The sequence below is a fragment of the Dryas octopetala genome, chromosome 4, assembly GCF_963921425.1.
Source record: "Dryas octopetala chromosome 4, drDryOcto1.1, whole genome shotgun sequence".
Lineage (NCBI taxonomy): Eukaryota > Viridiplantae > Streptophyta > Magnoliopsida > Rosales > Rosaceae > Dryas > Dryas octopetala.
Genome location: NC_141369.1, coordinates 21,523,492 through 21,541,341, shown reverse-complemented (window position 1 = coordinate 21,541,341; position 17,850 = coordinate 21,523,492). Strand labels below are relative to the sequence as shown.

The following is a 17,850-nucleotide window of genomic DNA, read 5'->3' as shown; positions in this document are numbered from 1 at the left end:
TCTCGCAACTTTCCTCTGCTTGGGTTTGGGGTAACTTACCCTCGTAAGGACTGTATGGGTTGTATTGGAGGAGCTAACATAGTGTTATACGCAGAAAAAAATATTTTTGGACAAGCAATATTAATGCAGTAGACTATAGCCTGTCCTAGCTACCCCCTACATCCCTGCCTGGACTTTCAAGCCCGGGCCATGCATATTAATGCAATAGACTATAGTGCTTTAGTGCTTTATATATGGTTGACTATATATTGGACACAATTGTTCCTCTTTGCTCATACCCTCATACTATAAATTGAAACCATAACCCTGACTAAAAATCACAAAGCAGCAATTTCAAAAGCTCCTCATCATCTATCTACCAAAATGGCATTAAACTTCATACCAAAGCTCAACAATCTAACCCTTCTATTGGTTCTAGCCATGACTCCATTTTTAGCCCTAGCAAGTGAGCCCAAAGAACCCCAACTGGTCTTGTACTTCTAGGACATCTCTGCAGGTCCAAATGCCACAGGCATACCAATTGCAGGCATTGTCGACAAAGCTTGGACCTTCACTCAATTCGGAACAGTTTTTGCCACGGACGACCCAATGACCGAAGGCCCAGACAGGAATTCGGCCCTAGTGGGCCGGGCCCAAGGTGTGTCTGTGGCCTCTGCATTGGATGGGCGTAATGCCCTTGTGTTGGTGTCACTTGTGTTCACAAACAAGGAGTACAATGGCAGCACATTAGAGATACAAGGAAACAGCAAGCAATTCGAGCTAGTTAGAGAGGTTTCGGGTACTGGCAAGTTTAGGTTTGCTAGGCGATATGTTACTTTCGAAACGTATTTTCTGGACATGTCAACTGCTTACTCAGTTTTAAGATGTAACGTTACAGTGCAACACTACTAGAAGATCATATTTATGGGTACGTGTACATTAGACATATGGCCTGGCAGTCAGTTCTTGTTTGTAATAATTTGCAGGTCAACCCTTGATGTGGCCTCATCTTTCTTTATCTGCAATTTTTCAGCCTCCAATAAAAATACGCAAATTTCAACACAATTACATAATTATGTGAAAGTCATTTGTGATTTTTTTGTCATATAGAATTCAATTTTAGAGAGTGGAACCCAAGCATGTTGTGAGGGCAGAAAGGCACATATGACTGGTTACACACAAAGTAAACTAAAACTAATATATTATATAAAACTCATGAATAGCATGTAAACTAAACTAAAATAGTATAATGACAAAACCAAAGGGTCGTGCTAGGAGGCTATAGTATGAAACATCATAGAGGAGATCTGAAGATTTTATCCACATGACTTAATGTGGATATCCATCATAACTGATAAGTAAGACTAAGAGCATCCCCAAAAAATGTGGTAAATCCAGTTGGCAACCAGCCATCCATGATGCATTTGCTTAAACAGTTCTCAAATATAAAAGTTATGGTTTGACTAGCGGCAATTATTGCTCTAATCAATTATTTGTTCATATATAATCTACATTATAAATAGAAACCAACCATAAGCACTAAAAATCCAAAAGCAAATTCATCAAAGCTGCTTTATCTTCCTAAGCCATTTCTTGGTTGCTCAATTAGCCCCAAATCTACTATACCAATGGCATTAAACTTCATACCAAAACTGACTACTCTGTCCATAATGCTATTGGTTTTTGTAAGCATGACCACATTTTTAACCCAAGCCAGTCATGATCATCATCATGGGTTCAAAGAAACCCATCTGTCCATGTACTTTCATGACATCCTTGGTGGTCCAAATGCCACAGAGACAGAAATTGCAGGTGTTCCGGGCAAGCTTTGGACCTACACTCAATTTGGGACACTTTACGCCTTCGACGACCCCATAACCGAAGGGTCACACCCCAACTCAGCCTTAGTTGGACGGGCACAAGGCTTGTATATGACTGCAGGATTGGATGGACTCACTGCTGGGATCTATTTTTCAGTTGTGTTCACAAACAAGAAGTACAACGGTAGCACTCTTGAGATACAAGGAAACTACAAGCCATTCGAGGCAGTTGGAGAGGTTTCTGTGGTATCAGGTACCGGAAAATTTCGATTTGCTAGGGGATATGCTACGTTTGAGACGTACGCTGTGCTTCAAACAACTCCATTTATACGTTCAGTTGCGAGATTCAACGTTACAGTGCAACACCACAAGTATTCGAAGATATAATGTTTCATGGGTTGCAAATGGGCTAAATAATGAACCTCTAGTTGTTCATGTTAAAATTAATAATGTATTTTCTGTAGTTTAGTTTTTCTACATACAGTCATGATCTTTCCTAAAGAGTACTAGTTGTGTCTCTTAGTATTTAGATACATTTTTTAAATTTAATTTAATAGTTGTGTCCTTTCATGAAGAGGTGTATTTGTAACTTTAAATAAGCCAACAATATGGCATATTCAAATATGAAATTTATCAATTAACTATATATTCTCTATGCTTTTTATAACTTCCTACAATATATTATAGTTGTGTGATCTTTCCTCCAACAGTTCATGTTTCTATTACATACTTTAATTTGGTTTGTAATTTTCAGGTCAACTTCTTAATTTCTTTATTGATCCACATTCAAAGAATAAACATTTATACATGCTCTAAGTCACTGGCATCCAAGGCAAGCTTTGAGAGAGAATTCAGAATTCATGTTTTATTTCAGTACTGTTCAATTAATCTTTTTACAAAACTGATCAAAACTCTCTTTAAATACATTGAGCCAATTAAGGCTTACCTATCCAACAAGCCAATCAAACTCATTAAACTAACTAAAAGACAAACATGGCATCAAGCCACATGCTATCCTAGTGCAGGGCAGCTAGAGCGGACTTGTGTTTGCAGCAACTGTTGCATGTGCAACAGTTGTTTGAGCTTTCGACCAAAAAAAAAAAAAGAAAGTTGTTTGAGCTATGCATATATTAGAACCAATCAACCATAACCCGTAAGTACTTAAATCAAATCAAAAATCAAAAATCACAAGCAATCAAAAGCAAATTCAAAAGCTGCTTTATATATCTTCCTAACCCACCTCTTGTTTGCTCAATTATCCCCATCTACTATACACCAAGGGCATTAAACTTCATACCAAAACTGACTACTATGTCCATAATAGTACTATTGGTTCTTATTTACATCATATGCCATGGTTTATAATTTGCAAATTGTAGGTCAACCCTATACCATTGCCTCATTTTTTTTTTTTTTTTTTCGGAGGAGGGGAGATCAAACTTAGATGTATTGTAAGTAATTTTACAGTCCTTCCAACTCAGCTATTCATCAACTGTCTATGGCCTTAGCTTTGTTCATCTGTAATCTCGCACATTTCCCAGCGGCATAATTTAATGCATTTTCATGGCACATGCTTGCGGCCAATTCAAAACAGATGGATAGGCCTTATATTAATGCAGATGGAGATGGGCTTGGATCTTCTCCTTCACTCTTAAGTCCGGGCCAATTTGATACAAAACATGTAGAGAGCTAGTATGATTGGTTGGTCCAAACCCAAGTTCCAATTTTCGAGTTTGAACCGGCCCAACTTAACTCGTTTTACCTAATTTTATTGTCATAAATTGCAGATAATGTTATATTTTCCTTATAGTTGTAAACATATATACCACACAGATGTATATAAAAGTCAAAAGATTATAATCAAAATCCAATTTAATACAAATTTTAATCAAAATTAAATATTATTTGGCAACAAAAATCTAAAACGGTACCCATTTGTATGTTATCCATAAGAAGTATCATTTTCTTGTCAAGAAAAAAGTGATCTACATAGTTTCAAGCAAGTACGGATCCATAATTTCACTCTCGGGTAGGCTAAACTTGAAGCTAATTTTTTGGAGTGGAAATAATCTCTAAAAATTTTGATAGTCTCCTTTGTTTTAATTCATGAAGCAATTTTTTTTGGCCTGATCATTCATGAAGTAATTAATTCATCTATTAATGTTTTATCTCGTGCCTAAGAGAATAAAAAAAAATCAAAAGTCCCACTAACAAATAATGAAGAATCTCACACCTAAACATTAAACAAAAAAGTGGAAAGCCTCTTTCTAAATCCTGAGGCCTAATTGGCTAATTATAAATATTTAAATATTTTTTTTTCTAATAGTGTGCCAAATACTTTTAATATGAGCCTCCCTCAACATAAGGCCCTAGGCACATGCCTTGCTGGCCTTATGCTTGAGCCGGCACTGTCCATGATGCATTTGCTTAAACAGTTCTCAAATATAAAAATTATGGTTTGACTAGCAGCAATTATTGCTCTAATCAATTATTTGTTCATATATAATCTACATTATAAATAGAAACCAACCATAAGCACTAAAAATCCAAAAGCAAATTCATCAAAGCTGCTTTATCTTCCTAAGCCATTTCTTGGTTGCTCAATTAGCCCCAAATCTACTATACCAATGGCATTAAACTTCATACCAAAACTGACTACTCTGTCCATAATGCTATTGGTTTTTGTAAGCATGACCACATTTTTAACCCAAGCCAGTCATGATCATCATCATGGGTTCAAAGAAACCCATCTGTCCATGTACGTTCATGACATCCTTGGTGGTCCAAATGCCACAGACACAGCAATTGCAGGTGTTCCGGGCAAGCTTTGGACCTACACTCAATTTGGGACACTTTACGCCTTCGACAACCCCATAACCGAAGGGTCACACCCCAACTCAGCCTTAGTTGGACGGGCACAAGGCTTGGATATGACTGCAGGATTGGATGGACTCACTGCTGGGATCTATTTTTCAGTTGTGTTCACAAACAAGAAGTACAACGGTAGCACTCTTGAGATACAAGGAAACTACAAGCAATTCGAGGCAGTTGGAGAGGTTTCTGTGGTATCAGGTACCGGAAAATTTCGATTTGCTAGGGGATATGCTACGTTTGAGACGTACGATGTGGTTCAAACAACTTCATCTGTACGTTCAGTTGTGAGAGTCAACGTTACAGTGCAACACCAAAAGTATTCGAAGATATAATGTTTCATGGGTTACACATGGGCTAAATAATGAACCTCTAGTTGTTCATGTTAAAATTAATAATGTATTTTCTGTAGTTTAGTTTTTCTACAGGCAGTCATGATCTTTTCTAAAGGGTACTAGTTGTGTCTCTTAGTATTTAGATACATCTTTGAAGTTTAATTCAATAGTTGTGTCATTTCATGAAGAGGTATATTTGTAACTCTAAATAAGCCAACAATATGGCGTATTCAAATATGAAATTTATCAATTAACTATATATTCTCTATGCTTTTTATAACTTCCTACAATATATTAGAGTTGTGTGATCTTTCCTCCAACAGTTCATGTTTCTATTACATGCTTTAATTTGGTTTGTAATTTTCAGGTCAACTTCTTAATTTGTTTATTGATCCACAGTCAAAGAATAAACATTTATACATGCTCTAAGTCACTGGCATCCAAGGCAAGCTTTGAGAGAGAATTCAGAATTCATGTTTTATTTCAGTACTGTTCAATTAATCTTTTTACAAAACTGAGCAAAACTCTCTTTAAATACATTGAGCCAATTAAGGCTTACCTATCCAACAAGCCAATCAAACTCATTAAACTAACTAAAAGACAAACATGGCAACAAGCCACATGCTATCCTAGTGCAGGGCAGCTAGAGCGGACTTGTGTTTGCAGCAATTGTTGCATGTGCAACAGTTGTTTGAGCTTTCGACCAAAAAAAAAAAAAACAGTTGTTTGAGCTATGCATATATTAGAACCAATCAACCATAACCGTAAGTACTTAAATCAAATCAAAAAGCAAAAGCAATCAAAAGCAAATTCAAAAGCTGCTTTATATAATTATATATCTTCCTAACCCACCTCTTGTTTGCTCAATTATCCCCATCTACTATACACCAAGGGCATTAAACTTCATACCAAAACTGACTGCATGCTATGTCCATAATAGTACTATTGGTTGTAAGCATGACAACATTTTTATCCCAGGCCAGTCATCATCATCATGAGTTCAAAGAAACTCATCTCTCCATGTACTTTCAAGACATCTCTGGTGGTTCCAATGCCACAAACATGCCAATTACAGGCATTGCCGGCAAGTTTTGGAGGTATGATCAATTTGGGACTGTTTTGGTGATTGATGACCCTATAACTGAAGGGTCAGACCCAAACTCAGCCTCGGTTGGCAGGGCACAAGGCGTGTCTGTGACATCAGGATTGGATGGGATTAATGCCCATGTTTTGTTGTCGATTGTGTTCACGAACAAGGAGTACAATGGCAGCACATTAGAGATACAAGGAACCAGTAAGCAATTCGAGCATGTTCGAGAGGTTTCAGTTGTATCAGGTACTGGGAGATTCAGGTTTGCTAGGGGGTATGCTACGTTTGAGACCTACTTCGTGGACCTGACAAGTCCATACTCAGTTGTAAGATGCAATGTTACAGTGCAAGTGCAACAACACAAGGTGTTTATGGGTTAGACATGCCCTCATTTGATCTTTCTTTATTTGCAATTTTGTTGCTTACCAATAAATAAAAGGGAGTAATTTAATCTCAAAATTTATACTTGAGTGAATATGTGCACATGGACTAACCCCTTCAACTAGAGAACGTTTTGACTTTTGATGTATACACCATCTTTCTTTTACAACAACCACTCACATACTAGTTATGTGAATTTATTCGACCCAAAAAAAAAAAAAAAGTCATGTGAGTTTATTGTGAAATAAGATACATGCACTTATCTCCATCAATATTCAAAGGGTCACGCTAAGGAAATGCTCCAATTTCAACCTTCTCACATGATGCACATTGGCCTAGTTTAATATATCTTAGAAACGTCCCACAAAATATGATGAGGCCGGCCTCATCTTTCTTGATCTGCAATTTTGCAGCTTATCAATAAAAACACTCCAATGAATAAAAGAGAATAATTTAATCCAACAAATACAATTATGCTTGAGTTCAATATTAAAGGAAAATTTTCCTTCAACTGAAGAAAAATTTGCCTTGTACGTAGTCGGTGTATACACCTCTCTTCCACTTAATTCATTCACGTATTTAGTTATGTACGTGATTACTTATTATAAAAGACGGTGATTACTTATTAGAAAAAACGATATATACAACCGTATACACGCAATTAGTTCGCTACAATACTGTAGCCTTTTGCTCTTTCTTTGCTTCACGTTTATGTTTTATTTTTTTGATCCCAAATTAATTTGAATATTCAAAGGGTAACGGTACTAAGGACATGCTCTAAGTTCACCTTCTCACATGGTACACCCATCATGTCTTTAGAAACGTCTCACAAAACAACAGCATATTCATGTGTTCAATCAACATTTTACTTTAACAGTTAACAGAGAAATGGTCAAGTTTAACCGTCTCTTTCATATTCATGTATAAATTAACACCACTGTGTGCACCAACCCTTGTGTACAAACAAAATTGATTACCCGGCCAATTCTTTTTCTGTTCATCAATTTGTTGTTGATCTCTCCACGAATGGCATTATTCCCATTTTCAAGCCCCACCAAACTGGCCATGTCCTTATTGGTTCTGGTCATGCTCATATCTCTAGCCAAGGCTCAAAGGCCTAAAGAAACCATGCTATTGTTCTACTTGCAAGACTTGGCATCTGGACCCAATGCCAGTGTTGTCCCAATCACTGGCATCCAAGGCAAGCCTCAGTCTTTCACCTCATTTGGCACCATTTTTGCCCTTGATGACCCCATCACAGAAACCCCTGATAGCCACTCAGCCCAAGTTGGTCGAGCCCAAGGCATCATGGTGGCCTCAGCCTTGTCCGGCTCTAATGTGCATGTTTCAATGTCACTTGCGTTCACCAATGTGGAATACAATGGTAGCACCCTTGAGATACAAGGCGTCAGCCGCCAGTTTGAGAAGCTTAAAGAGCTCGCGGTGGTGTCAGGGACCGGAACATTCAGGTTTGTAAGGGGCTATGCTACATTGGAGACCATTTACTATGACAATAGAACTCAATACTCTGTCATTAGGTGCACCATTAGGTTGCTTCAGTCCCCCTGAGGGGTGTATAAGATGCTCTGCATTGTAATGAAATTGTAGACCAGTGTCCAATTTCAGTGATTTCAATGTCTTGAAAGATAGAAGTAGTGAACTATCAAATTGCAAACCATTATGGGCCATTGAATCACCCTTAATCATTTTATATGCAGATTTCTTCTTCTTTTTGTTACACAGGTGGCCAGAAGAGTAACAAACTATTATGGGCAGAGTTATCCCAGCCCAGACATCATTCGAACTAACTAAAATCAAACAAGGCCTATATTTGCTCCATAACCTTGGTGTCATTCAATCATCTCGGCATTCATTCTCAAAAGAAAAAATAAAAATAAAACCATTAACAAAAAGGTCTAGAAATAAGCATTCCCATTATATCTTTCTGAAGACAAGACTAAAAGGTCATAATCATAGAAACAAGTAACAAAGCTTTTTAAGTAATTGTTTTTCTTTTTCTAAAATGAGATCGGAAATTTGGAGATACGAGGATACGAGAGTTACACTTTGATCGTGAATATAAGATCAAGTACTCTATCACATAATATTATAAAGCTTCCACCAAATAACTAAATTTAGTTCATTCTCAATATAAAATCCTATAAATTTTCATATATCAGTGTCCAGCATACATATAAAATCTGAAGATAATCAACCCATTGTTTAGTGTATGGATTGCAGATGTGGTAATCACGTTGAAGATAATCGGATGCGCAGCACAAAACTAAGTCATTAAATGTTGCTACGACAATTGGATCATCACCAACGGCTGCAGCTTGAAAACAAGGGAGGAAACTGAGAGACAAGGTTGCATGGAAGCTCCGCGTGGAGGCTCAGCGGCATGGACAAAACTTCCCCTCTCTACTTTTTATGATCTTCCAAGATAAGAGTACGGACAATGGGCTTCTGGTTATCACTCTGGACACATAAAAAACGGCGAGGAAAATAAGGATCAGAGATGAGACTGCACCAACGCTTGGAGACACACTTGTATTGAAAAGCCGATTTGAAGGGAGTCGACAAAAGATTTCAATCACTACAAGTTCGTGGAGATCATTACTGTTGATGAATTTTGATGTTGGAGTTAGTCGTGATCTTTTCAATTGGTATATCGTACTGCGTTTCATGGCAGCTGCAGAAACTTACTTAGATATAAAACTGATAGCCCACAGACAGCAGAAGCAGAAGATAGATATACGAGAGAAGAAGCAGAGAAATTAAGACCTATCTATACACAGTTAGGATTGGTCACTTGACAAATGGGTGTGGGTACCCGCAACACTTAGGGCATGTTTAGTACATCGTATTAGACTCTGGATAGGAATAAATAATCTATGTCAATTGTTTGATGTCTATTTGTATTATTTAATTACCTGACTATGTAAACCGGACTGGGCTTTTAATACTCTCCTTACCTGACTGACTAATACAACACACACCTACGATTAGATAATACACGCTTAAATTGGGAAAATAAAAAACACGCTGAAAATCAACAGACGTTATTTTCATCTTCTTCTCTCTAGGGTTTTCTCAGCTATCTTCTCCACAGGTTCTTTTCTTCACTTTTCTCCAAATATCCATCTCTCACTCTCTCTCTCTCATACTCTCTCCAATATGTTTCTTCTCTATTCTTTTCTTTCTTTAGATATTTCCTCTTCTATGTATGATGTCTAATTATCTCTTCTTATTTTTTCTTTTAAATTTATTCAATAGATCATTTTATTACATTTTTTTGGGAATTAGGTTATGATTTTTTCTTCAATAAAGATGTGCTTATATACTATGTAAAACGTATGATCCTAAGTTCTACAATTATGAGAATGAATTTCCCCATGTCCTATTGTCCTATAGATCTTGGCAAAAACAAAAGAAAAAAAAAATCTTGTCGTATGAATCTTGCCAAAAATAATTTGTGTCATATGAATTTTAATTTTCACTAAGTTATCAAAGAATTAAAAAAATAGTCTATTCTGCTGCTATCCGACGGAGCACCAAACGCAGTATAACTTAATTAAACTGTTTATCCGGAACAGTACCAAACGCCTGATAATATTCTGGATAAACAGTCAGTACTCTCCGGAACAGATTAATACTATCCGACAGAAATTAGTCAATACAGTCCGATGTACCAAACGAGCCCTTATTCCATTAGGGATGGGTTTAGGACATTATTATTGGGTTTGGGCTGGGTACGGGATTTTTATAAAACCCATATAGAGATAAGGTGGGTTTGGGTAATACCCATGCGTATCCAAATATACAAAACAAAAAATCTTAACACAAAGCCACAGAGGGCTGCTTCCAACTGAGATCACAAAGTAGGGAATATTTGTGAGCTCTCTCTCTCTCTCTTGCTCAACATTGGTATTCATGTTCTACCGGTGGCAGTGGCACATTCACATTGGATGGGTATATAGGTGTCTCTGTGGTTTGCAGTGTTTTGGGTGCTTGGTGATTGCTTTTGGGGTAATTTTTAATTATGTGAATCATTTTTCATTCTTGTTGTTGTGGATTAATACTGAACCGAGTTTGTGATTCACATTCTTGTTTCTGTGGATTAATATTTAACTGAGTTTGTTAGACCTCATGGATTAACTTTTGATTCTTTAGGATTTGATAAATTTGAAATCTAATAAATGTATATTAGTTCTTTCTCTTTAATTAGTTGCTCACTCTTTACTCTTTAATTTTCTTTTTGGGCCCATTTGAAGAGATGGGTGGGAACACTAGGGATACAACCAAGAAGCAACAACCACAAAAAGAATGGATGATTAATGATATACTGTGTTTCATGGATTAAGGGCCAGTTTGGTATTGCTGTGTGAAAAAATTGCTGTGAGGTAAAACAGCTGTGAAGTAAAGTCAGCTGTAAAGTAAAGCAACTGAGTGTTTGGTAAAATATGTTTTCAAAAGTACTATGAGTGCAAAAAACAGTATCAAAGTGTTTGGTAAATGTTAATGCAAAAGTGCTGTGACCTTGTATAATTACTAAAATAGACATGATGCTAAAAGTGTTTTTCACTTATTTGTTTGGTAAAAATAACATGTGTTTTACTTGTTTTTTAAATTTTTGGCTACAAATTTTTTTAGCATTAATTTTTCTAAGAACAACATTATTAAATAAGTATGTCTATTATTTTTTTAGGTATATTATAATTTTAATCGTGCAAATAAAATATCATCATTAATTATCACAATATAAAATATAACTAACAATGGACATATTTTTTAATTTAAAATAAACAAATTAAAAATATAGAAATCAATGAGGATATTATAGGTAAAATAAAATATTCATTGTTGCTGTGATTCACTGCAGTTTTCAAAAGAATAATGCTATATTTACCACATTCTTATACCATATTTTTATATCATCTTACGTGTCATTATTTTACTGGACAAAGTTTTTCTTTTTCTTTTTCTTTTTGGATTTTTGTTTTTATTTTTTAGTGTCCAATGCATGAATGCTATGTAAGTTGCCACATAAAGTGGTATAAAATTATGGTATAAAAATGTGGGATATCTAGCACTACTGTTTTCAAAAGCACCTAGAAACCTGCTTTCTGTTTTTGTTGTGGGGAGTTGAGAATTGTGAGAAAAAGTAGTTTTTAATTTTTTTACCAAACACCAAAACTGCTGTAGGTGATTGAGAATTGTCATCCACAACAGCTTTTGGGTCTTCCACCGCAATCCCAAACGGGGCCTAACTATTAGTATCTTGTTCTTTATTTTGGTGGGTAAAAACTAATAAATGTATAATTATATATTGTGTTTGCAGGTTACTTATTATCTAAAATGTGATTAACTTGTTAAACTATGTGGACCGAGGAGATATAGCTAGTATATTAAGTTGTTTATTAAATTATAGATGGATTCAGAACACCTGTCAATTAGTTGATGGAAACTTTACTTTTTCATATGCGCTGCTCTGCACATATTTTAAACTTAATAGTGAATGATGGCTTACAAGTGATAAATGAGAGTATTAAGAACATTCAATTTAGTTTTTCACATTGGACAGAAACTGCAAAAAAAGAGGAAAAGTTTATCGAGGCAGTTCATCAATTGCAAATTGATTGCACTAGGAAGTTGGTACTTGCTGTAAGACGAGATAGAACTCCACATATATGATACTTAAGACGACATTAATATATAAGGATGTGTTTCCTCGTTTGAAACAACGTGAGTCCTTATATAAAAGAGTACCTAGTGAGAATGATTGGGTATTAACAAGGGATAATACAATGTGGGTCCTTGACTGTATAATACAGTGCTTCGACACAAAGTAAAATTTAAATAGGAGTAGCAAATTAAGGAATTACCTAGCTAATTAAGAAATCCTAATGCAACAAGGTATATATAAACTGATGGAGTGATCAATATTGATTTATCATTTATCCCAGTTAGTGAAATGCATGGTGGAAAATATATGTATTAGTAATATTTATCTAGCTAATTATGGGCACAATACAAAGATACCCAAGTGACCTTTTGTTGCAGAAAAAAGGTTACCAAACTAACTTTTAATTAACATGCTCATTTAGTCATTTAGTCATTTAGATTTTTTTTTTTTTGGTCCCCGAAAGGTTGTATGCATGCGTGATGCGTGGGAGAAAATTATGGACCTAATGTATGGGCCATTTTTTTGCCCAAAAAAAAAATACTACAGTCTACTACCCAGCCCAAAGTCCCACATACAATGGCTTTATCTGATTGATAAAAAAGACCTCTCTTAGTGTACCCAGTCCACACCACACCATCATGCAATTGATAAATTTCTATGAATATAATTTTTGGGGTTCACTCAAAGAATGTGACTATATATTCATACTAATTATATGAACATTTAATATATATATATATATAATGTACACAACTTGATAATTTTATATTATTTTTTCATTAACAATGAAAATTAACTTGTAAAGAGAAAATAATGAGAGAATTATTTATAATTGAGAAATTGATGAAAACTAAATAGTGTTGTTGCGGATTTGGAAATTGAAAGCCAAGCTGAAATCTCCACTCACAAAGCTTATGATTGATTTCAATGGACCAGATCAAGGTCGTAACTTTCTACATTGTCGGACGCGAGCACTCATTTACTCAAGCCTTACATTCTTAGTGGTGCAACCCACCCTCACTGGCAGGCCGAAACCCAAATAAAACAAAGTAATTACATGTTGAAATTGAACAAAGCCACAGCCCTACTGTCAAAACAGGCAGAAACTTTGTACCCTTTCTTGTTTTATCCCACATCAATAATAGCTCCTTTTCCACTATATTTTTTTGCCACTTCGCCTTCCTTCACTGACCATATACAGAGATATCCATCAACTGCTCCACCGGCCAAAAACTCACCAGTTTGGCTAAAGCAAAAGGAATGAATTGTGGCCCGGTAGATTCAATGAGAACCAATATAATTAATTAGTGTTACACATGGTGTAGGAGTCATGTATTTTTTAAATGTTTTTATATGGTGTGGGAGTCATAATATGGTGTGGTCTAATGCTATGGGTCTGTTACTTACCGTCATTTGAAAATCATTGTAGAACCCCTTTTTTTTTTAGCAAAGAGAATTTGGCACACACACAGTCAAACACTGAGCAAACAAAATTTGAAGCAACTATCTTCTCATATGGTTATGTAAAGTCCATACCTATGTTCATCCAAGCTGCAGATAACTTCTCCTAGTCTCACATCCCATAATTTCACGCTGGAGTCAAATAATTCACTGTGCAAGCACAGCCACAGACCACTTAGAACAGTGAAGTATCTGAATAATAGAAATACATATAGTTCCTTGTACTCTGAGAAATTAAAGCCGCATTTAGTTTGTATATCCAGAGAAATTAAAGCGGCCAAAGCATCGACATCATTTTTCACAATGTGCATGCTGCTCAGATCCGAGAACAAACACGAATATGCATTAGTTCAGTGTCCACAAGTCAACTACGATGGACTCAAAGATGACCCATATGGAAATCAGATGGTAGTTTTCTTGAAGGTACTATTTTTTTTTGGTCACTTCTGGAAGGTACTTTAATTATGAAGAAAGTTATGTACTTTCAGTCACTGGCCAGAGAGTAAAACTTTAGGCTAATTTTTCCATTTGGAAGTACCATAGCCACCCAATCTGTTCTGCACATCTTAATAAACTAATTATGTTCTTCTATATTCTTTGGAAGAAGACTATTGCTGATCATAAATATTTATTACAACATAGGGGGAGCAGAAATCTGATTCCAGCTGTAAATGTTGGGGTTCTGGTCTATCAAATTAAGTAGCCCATCTATTCTGACAGTTGCCTAAATAATGACTTAATAAAAGTTCAATCTGGTAGCCCCCCTTGCATTTGAGGAACTATACCCAACTTATGCAGCGGTTGGCAGAATAGAAATAAAAAGGGCCAGTTTGGCACCCCAATTTACCTACCAAACCAAGAAACTGAGGAGAGGGTATGATGGGTTTTTACTTTATACCAAGAATTGTAACTCCTCTATGTCATGGGATTAAACCAGACTGACCGACCAAACATATGGGTCCCCCCATTTGAGAGCGCTCACCAGCACCAGGCACCAGGCACCAATTCAAAAAGATTAAAACTTGTATACAAGTAACATAAGAAATAGTGGAAAGGATGAATTTTATGATTACTAAAAACTTGATATTGAAGGAAATAACAAATTGTTGTCTCTGTCCCTCTCAAAAATGAGATTGTTCAAGGCTACACTACTACTGTTTTTCCTACATTTGCAGGCTCCTAAAATATCCACATCAACTCCACCACTAATGTTGCTATCTAAGAAATTTAAAACCTCCTCACTATCTACAGGGCTTTCCAGTTGTTCCATGCTACAGCTAACCAAACCCCTTGTGAGCCCACCAATCATATCAACCTCAGCTTCAGCTGATGATTCACAATTGGGTTGCTTTTCTCACAGTCATTCCCTCTGATTGTGATCCAATCATCATCATCATCATCATCACAAGACCACCTGGGAACCCCTGAAAACAAAGACAACCGTCTGATCCTATGATCAGCAGAGGAACTTCCAAAACTTTTGTGAACAAGATTGCCCAAAGTTTCTGATTCTTCAAGTGAATTCCATATGCCTTGGTCAAGAATACTTGTTGGAGAACATGAAGTACTGGATTCTTGGGTTTGCTTTGCACTTGAACTAACAACTTCCCCAAGAAATGGATGCTTTAGAAGTTGGCTGACCGTCCAACGCTCTTTTGGGTCCCTCATCAAACACTTTTCCAAGAAGTCCTTTGCTTGCTCTGAGAGAAAACTCGGAATCTCAGGCAACTCGCCGGAATATGCTATTTGATAAAGAACAGTTACTGGGTCAGCTGCATTAGGCCATGGTACTGATCCCCCAGTAGCCATTTCAATAATTGTGCACCCAAGAGCCCAGACATCACAGGGGAAACCCTGCTCTTCCCCACGGGCCACCTCGGGCGCCATAAACATCGGCGTGCCTCCAATTGGCACTGCCTCATCCCCCGCCACAGCTGCCGCCAGATTTGCCCACCTGGCACATCCGAAATCCGCAATTTTTGGACCCTCTTCACCAACCAAGATGTTCCTACCTTTTATGTCACAATGTACCAAACCATGTGAATGCAAGTAGTCTAGCCCTTTCACAATTTGCCTTGTGTAGTATCCGATCATTGATTCATCGAGGCGGCCTCCGTGGTTGCGAATTGAATCGATGATAGTGCCGCAGGGCACATACTCCAAGAAGAGATTGTACATGAGCTTGTTGTCCTCCATAGTAATGTCACATCCCATGTAGCTTACCACATGAGGACTGCTCAAGGAAGAGAGAATTCTCTGCTCCCTTTGCAAGGACTCGGACCGGGACATCACGGCGGACTTGACTGCAAAAACATCGCCGGACCGGCTAGAGGTGGCTAAGGAGACGGTGGCCGATGAGCCATGGCCAATGTTGTGGCCTCTAGTCCAGTCCATTTGGGGAGAGCTAATAAGAAGCCTAATAATAGAATGTACAAACTTTTGTGTTGGTTAAGATGCCTATTTGCTTGCCTTTATATATGGACTCACCCACTCACATTTCACATATGTATAAGGTAAGATATTTAAAGGTTAGTTTAATTGGTTGGTTGGGTCTCTCACTCTCTCTCCATCTACAGCCAAAAGGGTTGACAATTGCTTTAACTTCAATGCACCACGTGTCGAAATTTGGGTGGTGTTGACGGCATTGGCCTCCTCCAATACGGTTGTGACTTGGCAAAATGGCAAGTGGACACGTGTTAAGATTGGGGTTTGAAGAGTGCGCAAACTGCAAAGTGGGAAATGGGGTGCACAGTTGGTTTTGGGTTGGTGTAAGTGTGATGGGTGGGAGAGGTTGGATAGAGTTAGCTTGGATTGGATAATCCCCAACTGGATTCTCTAATTTGTACGGACGTGGAGATTGGAAATTAAAATTGGGGACTTATTGAGAGGGGTTTAGGGGGGTGTGTTGAACCACCAAAATGGGTTGAATTTTAGTATCACTTTCAGTTTCAGTTTTGGTATATGGTTGAATTTAAGCATGTGCCACGTTGCATAAAAGTCTTGTCAAAATTGAAGTCTTTTTGGTTGAGACATGTACTACAAGTTAAAAACTTAATATGTATGGAATATTGGAATATTGGAATATGCCAATATGGGTATTTATCAAAGTTAATAAAAGGGAGGTTAAGATAATATATCATATATGTGGGGTTTGACCAATTTACACACTACAATATGAAGCCTTCTTTTCTATAATAGTATAATGATTTTTTGGGACCCTAGCTCTCTGATCAATGGAACTTTTCCAAGGAGAATGTTCATGATTTTTGTGCTCTGGGATCCACCCGCCCAGCTTTTTCTTTCTCAATTTAAGCTACATATTTTTATTGACCAAGATTGATAAATGATATTGGCCAAAAAAAGAAAAAAAAGATTGATATTTGATAATGCTTCCCCACCATATTTTTCTGAAACAGTGAAATTTGTGACTAGTCTCACTTTCACATAAAAAATCAAAAGAATGTGCCTCTGTTTGTTTTGCTAATCAAGAATGTGCTTAAGTTTTGTTTTTTCAGTTGAAAGGGTACAGAAGGATTAATACACACAACAAATGGTCTAAAGCATGTATTAAAAGTTTATTTCCAGGTTAATTAATTACATATCAGAGTCGATTTACATAAGAAAATTTGTGTCCCCAAAGTAAAGCAATCATGATTAGCGATGATACCGTCATGGACGTGGGTGTACTCAATACTAAAATAATCACCCCCAATTTCTTGTATAGATTCTATACAAAGGAAAGAAGATGATCCACTATGTAATAGACACACCTCAAAAGAAACTAGCCTAGCTAGCATGAGCATGAGTGTGAATTTGTTTATACCATTCCAAATAAAGCACTGCAAAAGTTATAATCATGGACGAAAAAGGAAAAAGTGTCATTCAAATCAATTAATTAAAGGGTTTTTTTTTCATATTTAGTATCTGAACTTTGACCATTGTCTTAATGTGATACCTAAACTTTTATTTGTCTCAATTGAGTACCTAAACTTTTATTTTATATCTAATAGGTATCAAAATAAATTTCTGTTAAAATTATCAACAAAAGTTAGGGGCAATATAGTCACTTCAAAAAATTTATTTTTTAATTTTAATTTTTAATTTTTTTCGTTTGTTGTGTGTTTTTTTTAATAATTTTAAACATATAAAGAAAATAATTAAAATATACTTTGACTATATTGCCCCTAATTTTTATTGACAATTTTAACAAAAATTCATTTTGGTACC

The 17,850-nt window shown here is 36.4% G+C and overlaps 2 protein-coding genes and 4 pseudogenes across 2 annotated transcripts; 5 read left to right on the top strand and 1 right to left on the bottom strand.

The window, feature by feature from the left end:
• Positions 1 to 363: 363 nt before the first annotated feature.
• LOC147288128 (pterocarpan synthase 1-like) lies at positions 364 to 891 on the top strand (annotated as a pseudogene).
• A 694-nt stretch (positions 892 to 1,585) lies between these two features.
• LOC147288127 (dirigent protein 1 pseudogene) lies at positions 1,586 to 2,186 on the top strand (annotated as a pseudogene).
• Positions 2,187 to 4,426: 2,240 nt separating this feature from the next.
• LOC147288126 (dirigent protein 1 pseudogene) lies at positions 4,427 to 5,005 on the top strand (annotated as a pseudogene).
• An 899-nt stretch (positions 5,006 to 5,904) lies between these two features.
• LOC147288125 (dirigent protein 1 pseudogene) lies at positions 5,905 to 6,475 on the top strand (annotated as a pseudogene).
• Positions 6,476 to 7,502: 1,027 nt separating this feature from the next.
• On the top strand, positions 7,503 to 8,045 carry LOC147288124 (dirigent protein 2-like). Its single transcript, XM_086240983.1, has one exon. It carries the CDS (start codon positions 7,503 to 7,505, stop codon positions 8,043 to 8,045), a length of 543 nt encoding a protein of 180 aa, XP_086097109.1.
• Positions 8,046 to 14,695: 6,650 nt separating this feature from the next.
• LOC147288123 (mitogen-activated protein kinase kinase kinase 18-like) lies at positions 14,696 to 16,017 on the bottom strand. Its single transcript, XM_086242060.1, is given in 2 exon segments — positions 14,696 to 14,961; positions 14,964 to 16,017. Coding segments are annotated over 2 exon segments (1,320 nt in total).
• Positions 16,018 to 17,850: the final 1,833 nt, after the last annotated feature.

Coding starts and splice junctions, on each gene's coding strand:
- LOC147288124 (XM_086240983.1), top strand. CDS start 7,503: ATGGCATTATTCCCATTTTCAAGCCCCACCAAACTGGCCATGTCCTTA.